Source organism: Ambystoma mexicanum, chromosome 2p, assembly GCF_040938575.1.
Source record: "Ambystoma mexicanum isolate Mex_15411 chromosome 2p, UKY_AmexF1_1, whole genome shotgun sequence".
In the NCBI taxonomy this organism is placed as follows: Eukaryota; Metazoa; Chordata; class Amphibia; order Caudata; family Ambystomatidae; genus Ambystoma; species Ambystoma mexicanum.
This window is the reverse complement of record NC_090923.1, coordinates 957,947,360-957,955,797: the sequence shown is the minus strand read 5'-3', so window position 1 is coordinate 957,955,797 and position 8,438 is coordinate 957,947,360. Positions and strand designations below refer to the sequence as shown.

General features: G+C 48.9%; 1 protein-coding gene across 1 annotated transcript; it reads right to left on the bottom strand.

Moving 5' to 3' along the window:
- Positions 1 to 5,012: 5,012 nt before the first annotated feature.
- LOC138567820 (myb-related transcription factor, partner of profilin-like) lies at positions 5,013 to 6,332 on the bottom strand. Its single transcript, XM_069646317.1, has 2 exons — positions 5,912 to 6,332; positions 5,013 to 5,491 (listed from the first exon to the last, which is right to left on the bottom strand). The coding sequence occupies exons 1-2, from the start codon at positions 6,330 to 6,332 to the stop codon at positions 5,013 to 5,015; spliced, it is 900 nt and encodes a 299-aa protein (XP_069502418.1).
- Positions 6,333 to 8,438: the final 2,106 nt, after the last annotated feature.

Sequence of the window (8,438 nt, the reverse complement as noted above, 5' to 3'; positions counted from 1 at the left end):
AGACAACAATACAGAACATTGGGTAGATTTAGCGGGAGGTGGGGTCTTTATACATCTTAGGAGCACTCCAGAGAAATATGCTCAGTAAGGGGGTAGTTTGCATTACGTGTGCAGGGCATGGGTTCCCAAGGATGAAGCAGATAGAGAGAGGAAAAGGGAAAAGTTAGTTCATGAAGGATTAACTAAAGGGGGGAATGTTGGGATGCATGTTCAAAAAACAGCCCCTCCCAAACGATTTAGATTGCAGAAAATATATGAACATGTGGGTAATGTGTAGAGGGTGGTGTAGGGGGAACCTCATGGGTGAAAGTGACTGGTGGGAGACACGTATTGTGGAAATTTATATAAGGGAAACTAACCATTTGCTTTGCGACAGTGTGGTGTAGAATACATTGCATGCACATAAAATATATAACATGAATTTACACTGTATTTGAGAGTAGGCCTGAATCCTCAGAGGTCATGTTGGAAACACAGAACAAAGAGGCCCCTTCTCCTGCTAGACTATTACATTCCAATTTCCAGACACGGTAGAGAACACGCACATACACACACAAACAAATGTTTCCAGCTAGCAGCCAAATGGGAGTAGAGCTGCGGCCCAGTACAAAGGCCATACTCATGGGAGCCAGGGCAGGGGTCCAAAGCTGCCAAAACACAAGTTATTTAGGACACAAGCGCCCCACGGAATAATAGTCAGTCTATTTGAACTACCAGATGCCGAGCATTAAGACTCTTAAATCCTTCATGAATTGGATGGATTAGTGGTATATGTACGGATTTCAGGCCTACCCCTTAGTAGGAGTAGCTGATAAAGGGTGGGGAGTAGAGAACAACAAGGTCCATGATTTGTACCAGGGAGAGCAAAGGGTGATGCCAATGCTTATAAGATGCAGCGGGGAACCAGAATGGGGGCGTGCATGTTACAGTCTAACCAATCACTTTACAGTACCATAAGGTGAAAAGGCTGTTACCCATGTGTGCAGAGGATGGAAGAAAAGATGATACAGCCAATCATAGAGGTCTCTGTATGTGAATATTAGCATGTAAATAGGCGGTAGCCAATGAGGGTGGGGGATGAACACTGTATATCGAATACATCAAGAATGATGTTTTCCATACTTATAATGTGATGTTTGCTGTGAGGAAGGCAGAGAGCTCTGTGGCAGTGGACTTATAATACCCCGTCTCCATTTTCCTTTTTGTATACAAAATAAAGCTCTTCTTGTTCTCGAAAAAGGGTGCACTGAGTCTTTTTCCCCAGCTCGATACTGTATAGTGAGCTTTTGATAAACCAAAGCCTATGGTCGGCTCTTGATTGACCTGAGCCAGTGACCAGCTCAGAATGCAGGAAACCGAGGTTGGCTGTGGGGCATGAAAACAATCCACCAGGGATCGATGGAGAAGAAATCAGCTGCCATCTGGACGCAAGGCGACCAAATCTTGTGCGGGGGGCTGGAGGGGAAGGAGGCAACATACACTAGCACTGCTGTGTCAGGGGTCTTGACTCTGGGAACCTAAAGGAAGCGAATGGCGTGAGATTCTTTCACGGTGGCCAAACCGTAACCACAAGCGGTTATAGATTAGGGCACTTGGATGACAGTCCTACTATAAATTAATATTTCTCTCTTCAAATGTCACTCTCACCTGTTTTGTTAACCTTAAACTTCACACTCTTATTGAGAGAGATGCCCTTTCTTTCCCCCATCTAAATCCTTTCCCCAACCCCTTTCTTTTGAATTGAATGAAACCTTTTGTATTGGAAACTATTTGGGTCTCAATTAATTTGTTGTTTCTCTTCCTTTCATAGTGGTAAGAACAATGTCATGTCCAATGCCAGATTATGGGGGTCATTACGAGGATGGAGGTAATGGAAAAATGATGCTGGTAAGTGATTACCGACCCGCATACCGCACAGGGCTATTCCGACTGAACAACCTGGTATTAGCGCCACCGCTGATAGTGTATTCTCCCGTACCGGCATGCGCACGGGTACGCATGCCCTTGGGCCCGGCAATAGCGGGATGGCGCTAACAGGAGTACATCACAAGTCAAGCGAACATGCAAATGCCGGCATCATGAAGGCGGTAATAAGGGATACCGGGATGCCGGCAATACCGGCATCGCAAACCACCCGCAAACAGCAATGTGCAGTGTTCCCAACTGCCACAGGTGCACACAATCGCCACAGGTGGTGGCAATGTAGTCTGGCCCAGCACAAAAGGAGCACACCCACACACCACACCCCTTACCACACCAAAATGATTCCACTTGTAGTAGCAATATTGGGGCTGGAGGACATGCTTGCATTGCTACACCAGCAACAACATCAGGCATCACAGAGGAGACGCAGGAGGAGAAGGAGGGTGAGACAGACCTAGCAAGCCCTACCAGTGCAGCCAGTGGTACCATGCAGCCAGCCCCCAATGCCTTGCATCAGAGCCAGTCCATTCAACCTAACCCCTGAGCAGATCCACACACTGTACCGTCTGGACCGGGACACCATCACCACCATTGTGGACATGATACACGACGACACTGTCAGCCTGATTGAAATATGCACCGCCATCCCACCCCTACTCAGGGTAGTGTCTGTGCTCCACTTCCTGGCCACAGGCACCTACCAGCGCACAGTGGGGCACATGCATGGCATATCACAACCCTTATTTTCTTGCATGCTGAACCAAGTGCTGGATGCCCTCCTGAAGCACTCAAGGAACTACATATCCCTACCACGAACTGCCCAGGAGATCTTTGACACGAAAGTTGGCTTCCATGCAGTGGCAGGCATGCCAAATTGTATTGGTGCACTTGAATGCACCCATGTGGAATTGGTGGTCCTGCATGCAATGGAGGTGGTGTACCACAACCGTAAACTATATCACTCCATCAATGTACAGATGGTATGTGACTCCAGCAAGATCATCACACATTGTTGTGCCAGATTTCCCAGATCAACCCATGACTCAATGGTCCTGCGGAACTCCACGCTACCACGCTACATGGAGCGACATGCAGGACGACGTGCATGGCTACTTGGTAAGTTGCATGACAAGCACATGGCAGTGTAATGGGGGAGAGATGCACACACCACCAAAGTGTCATTGTTGTGGTGACAGCACGATGTCCACATCCCAAAACACTGTGCCCCAAAGCATCCCAAACTGAACATGACAACCAATCCCCATAGCAATGATGGAAGCTGGACACCAATCACAACAAGCCAAAATTTCAAACCACCCCACATCCCACTACACGTCCACCACCCATCATCAGACCTCACCCTCCCTAACACAATCCGGCAACATGCTGTGACTATGCACAATGTCTGCAGCAAATCACTACACAGGACAAGCATCCATGAGAGTGCACAAATCAAAACCACCAAGGGAATCCACTGCTTGTCACAGGACCACCACCACAGTAGCACCGCATATCACCATGGGAATAATAAGCGCTGAATGCTAAATAATGCAGACACTACTGCCAACGCTGCCAGTAAGAAAATCATACAGAACACTACACATCACATATATAAAACAAACACAGCGATATGCGTCCACAGTGCATGAGCAATATCAAGGCAGTGTACTCCATGTATCATCTTGAAGATGCAATCTACACCATTAGACCATAGCACAGCACACATTGTGGCAAGGTAAAATGTGTGCATACAACCAGGGACATGTGCATGTGAACCACAAATATCTACAGGCATGTGTGATAAGTACAGCTGTCCATCATGAATTGACTAACACATACCTTATTTTGCACCCATTCAGGTGATAGTGGCTATCCCTTGAAGACATGGCTCCTCACCCCTGTCCGGAACCCGCAGAACAGGCACGAAGAGGACTACAATCGTTCCCATACCCGTACCCATGTTGTCATCGAACAGACCTTTGGCCTGTTGAAGGCACGTTTCTGCTGCCTTAGCCGGTCGGGTGGGGCACTCCTCTACAGGCTTGAGAAGGTGGCCAAGATCATCATGGTATGTGTCATGCCGCACAACATGTGTATCTGACGGAACGTTCCCCTGCCCCCTGACATTGAACAGCAACCACCAGGTGATGATGAAGAAGGTGAAGAAGATGTGGGCACACATCATCGCGGTGGCGATGCACAGGAGGAACGTGCTGTGCGCCAGTCTGTGATTGGACAATATTTCTAAGATACATGGGTGCAGAGGGTGCCATGAAAGTGGGACTGGGGGCACTGGGTGTGGGAGTACATGGACGCTATGCACTGTAAACCAAAAAATGACACATATTCAATAAGGAATGTCCAGTCAAGTATTTTTTCTGGTACACAACGGGTATATTAAACAGTAAAAAGTGCTGACACCCTCCATCTCAAACACATCCCCTCCTCCCCTCACCCCACAACTCTCCCACACACCCTCTTCCCCCTCCCCCTCCCCCACAACACCCCCACACACCCTCTCCCACCTACACTCCCCCCACAACTCCCCCACACACCCTCTTCCCCCTGCCCCTTCCCCACACACCCTCTCCCCCCTCTCCCTCCCCCACAACTCCCCCACACATGGTGTCCAATCAAATGCCACAGGTTTCTGTATCAATTGCCATATTCAGGCTTCCCCATCTACTTTTGACCACTTCCCGCATCTGGTGGTGGCATGTCTGAGCGCCGCAAGGTGTGCGCAGACCGGTGAAGGGGGCTGGTCTGAGTGGAAGAGGAGGCCGTGCCCGCTTGCTCCAGTCTCGGGGCAGGACGCTCCGCCTTCAAGGCATCCGCCATATGGCAAATGACCTGCCTTACAGCAGACAACGCCTCGCAGATACGAGTTGTGCTGGCCTCAATGGCCTGTCTCAAGGACACAGTGTTGTCCTGGCCCTCCTGCCTTGCCTGGGCACCGTCCAAGACAAATGTCTGACTAGGCCTGTCAGCTCCTCCTGGCGCTGCTCCGTCTGTGCCATTTGCTGCATCCCAACCCGGACACCATTGAAGGTGGATGCTGCATGTGGCACATGTCCCAAATCATGTGGCTCCTATGTGGGGCTCAAGCTTCCTTGCCCTGGCTCCCCTCCCGACTGCTCTTGTGTGCTGTCATTGGTAGTACTGAATGGTGTGATCTGGGGTGATGGCGGGGGACTGGGTGTGGCAGGTAAGTCTGATGACTCGTCCTTCACAGGGATGCACACCTGGCCTTGGCTCTGTACATCCTCGTCGCTATGGGGTGCCCTGGCTACCGTCTCCCCAACAGAGTTGTTGGCAGCTGAAAGGGCCCCATCGGCTACTGGCTCTTGTGCAGTGCACACAGCTGTTGTGGGGACTGTTGCTGTGCCAGTGGCCCTTAGCCGCCCCAGTGACGTGGTATCCTGTGGTGCCTTCCCCTTTTGTGGCATTTGTGGCTTGTCTGGGCCTTTTGATGTCGAAGGCCTGTTGCCTTCTTCCCTGCCCCTGGCCTTCTTCCGGGGAGTTGTTGCCTGTGCCGCTGAGTCGTGGGCCTCGCTGTCAGGATCAGAGCCTGTGGGGGACCGAGAGTGGGACGGCATCAGTGATGGTTCTACATGCATCATGCATACATTGGTATTATTGCTGTTGTACACATTAGAGGGGATTAGGTATTGGAGTTTTGACATTCGGGTTGCTTGCTATATGGGGGTGCATGCAGGCATACGTCAGGGTCACACATGCTTGAGGTGGTGTATGCTGTGTGACATGCATTTCTGTTGTGGACTGCGTGCAGTGTGACTAATGCCGTTTCCATGTTTGTGGGGTGTGTCTCAGGCATGGCAAAGGCATGTGGATGTGTCAGTGCTGAGGACGGCATCTAGGCAGGGATGTGGCCATGCATCTGTAATGGGCCATGCATTGCCTCATGACACAATCACATTGGTGGACTATCATCATACTTTGCATTACAGTGTTTTCTTAGGACACTCACCTCCATCTGTGGATGATATGGCACCATGTTCCATCTCGCCCACACCTTCGATGGACTCAATGCCGATAGTGCTGGCGCACGTTTCTTCCCATTGGCGGAATTTAATAGGCGAGCTAGGGCCACCGCCAGTAGCCAGGCCCTGGCTCCGGTTTGCGGACATGATGTTACACACTCTGAGGCGCAGGTCGTCCCACTGTTTACACACGTCCTTCACTGTGCGGGGGATGTTCCCAACTGCACTCACTTTACAGGCTACTTCTTCCCAGATATCTTTTTTCTTGAGCTGAGCTGCTCTCTTGAGGTCATTCGCAAAGACCACCTCAGCATTTTCAGCCAGAGTGTCTGCTAGCATTGTGAGCTCGTCCTCCGAAAACCGCTCTTTACGCTGCTGGGATGCCCCTTTTTTCACTGCCTTTGGCATAATGCTGGTGGAGTGGATGTGTTTCTTCTGTCGGAATGAGTCTCCAGGTGCTGTGTAGTGAGGATGGCAATGGATTGTGTTTTTTAAAGATGGCCACTGTGCCCTGTCACGTTCTGGCGCGATGACGTTACTTTCAGTTCCGCTTTAGCGGTGACCGCTAATAGTGGTGGTCGATATTAGCGGTACCCACTATTAGTGGTGCCTGCTAATGCCATATCCATTGATGACGGACCCGTTATTTAGAGGTGGACGGGTGCGGTAGCGCTGTCTGCGTTTCCCATGATGCCGCTAAGGGGCATTTTTGGGACTTTAGGACCATGGTAACAAGTAGAAAGATATTTCTACTGAGCAGGGCACATTTTCCCAGCTCCTGGAAGCCCACTAGCATGGTGGGTTATGTAGTGGACATGGAGAAAACCTGCAACTGGCAGCAGTTAAGAAAGGATTCATCATGGAACTCTGAGCAGGAATGGGCTGGAATGCAGAGCGAAAGAGGACATCTCATGAGCTTTGGCCCCTTGTTGTTTGCACGTAATCCGAGATCAGTAAGCATGAACCATTAGTTCTGGAATTACTAGATAGATGAATACCCAGAGTCCAGCCTGGCATTATGTCAGTTTCATTCCTCTTGCTAATGGTACATGCCCACCAACCTCCGTTTCAACAAGGGAGGGATATGACCTGTCGGAAGCACACCACACATATCCCTTCATTACTTACTTTGAAACCATGTGGGTAGAGCTTGATGTCAGAGGCATTTTTAGGGGATCACAATTAACATTGACAACACATTCCACATGAACACACCAAAAGAAGGTGATTTAAAAAAGGCAAGAAAACTACACATCAAGACATTAAGCAGCTGGACCTGGTGAAAAGACACAAGGGTACCAGGGGTGTTGCTAGGTCTGGAAAACATTCTGGGTTAGGCTAATGTCGGGACTGTAGGTACTCTGGGCTAGCTAGCCTTTTGGCTGTAGCACCTGGACTTCTATGCGGGGCTACAACCAAAATACCTGCAGCTATAGGATCCCCCCGCAACCTCTCGATCCCCCTGCCCCAGGGCAATACCGCCGATGGGTACAGCATGCATAGGATTTTATTGAAATGCAAAAATAGTGGCAAAAACATTTCTCCCGTCACGTTCTTCAGAGGATCAAAAAAAGGGTCTGAAAATCTTCGGCCTCACCAGCTATCAATTCTTTACCCAATATGTTTTTTGATTCTAGATGTTACAAGCCTCTAAAAACATTTTCAGACAGGCCTCATCTCCTCCTTAAAATTAAGGACTTAGTTGGTGTCAACTCACACCAACAAGCCATTGATTCCCCCAAGTAAATCCTCAGTGAACAAAACATTAGTAGATCACAGCTAGAGTCAATGGACCACTCAGCTAGAAAGACCACAATATCATCAGGCAATAACAACATTACCTACAGAAACTTGATAGTAGTTTCCAAACCCGGCCTGAATCCTGTCCGGAATCTCAGTCCTACAACTATAACAGAAGCCCAAAAGCATGAGAATGAGTAGAAAGGATTCTGCTGGAGTACATACAACGTAGGATCCTTGGGACCACTGACAACCCCCTACCCCTTGGTCAAACACCAAACTACTAACACCCTCATTCTAATGGCACGGATTGAAATCCAGGGGCGCTGAGCGCTATTTGGCTCCTGGTAAAGATGAAAGTGCTCCTGGTAATCATTGTGAAAGTCCAAGGCAAGATTTAGCCTCCTGGGAACATGCATAAATCACCCCTGTCAGCCTCACCCCCTGAGCTAAGACAAAAGTCCTTTCTAAATAAAACAGATCAAGTGTGTCTCCAGGACCCATTCCTACAAAGATTCAAACACCAAGAAAATATGTAAACTAAAGAAACAGCTTGTGCACAAGTGACACTTGCCTTTCTAGCATTTACAATTTCAAACTTTTTTCTTTCAACCGTGCTTTTGAAAGAAAGTTAAGTCAATTTCACTCTTTTTTTTTACAGGAAAGCAGTGACAGAACTGATATTTCTTGTAAAGCCTTTCTTTTAGAAGGCATAATAACATATTTCCTTGCAACACTTAAAGGCTGTAACACTATATTATAAAGGGCTTCACA

Coding starts and splice junctions, on each gene's coding strand:
- LOC138567820 (XM_069646317.1), bottom strand. CDS start 6,332: ATGCCAAAGGCAGTGAAAAAAGGGGCATCCCAGCAGCGTAAAGAGCGG. Junction 5,492..5,911: donor CATATCATCCACAGATGGAG/GTGAGTGTCCTA, acceptor GGTCCCCCACAG/GCTCTGATCCTGACAGCGAG.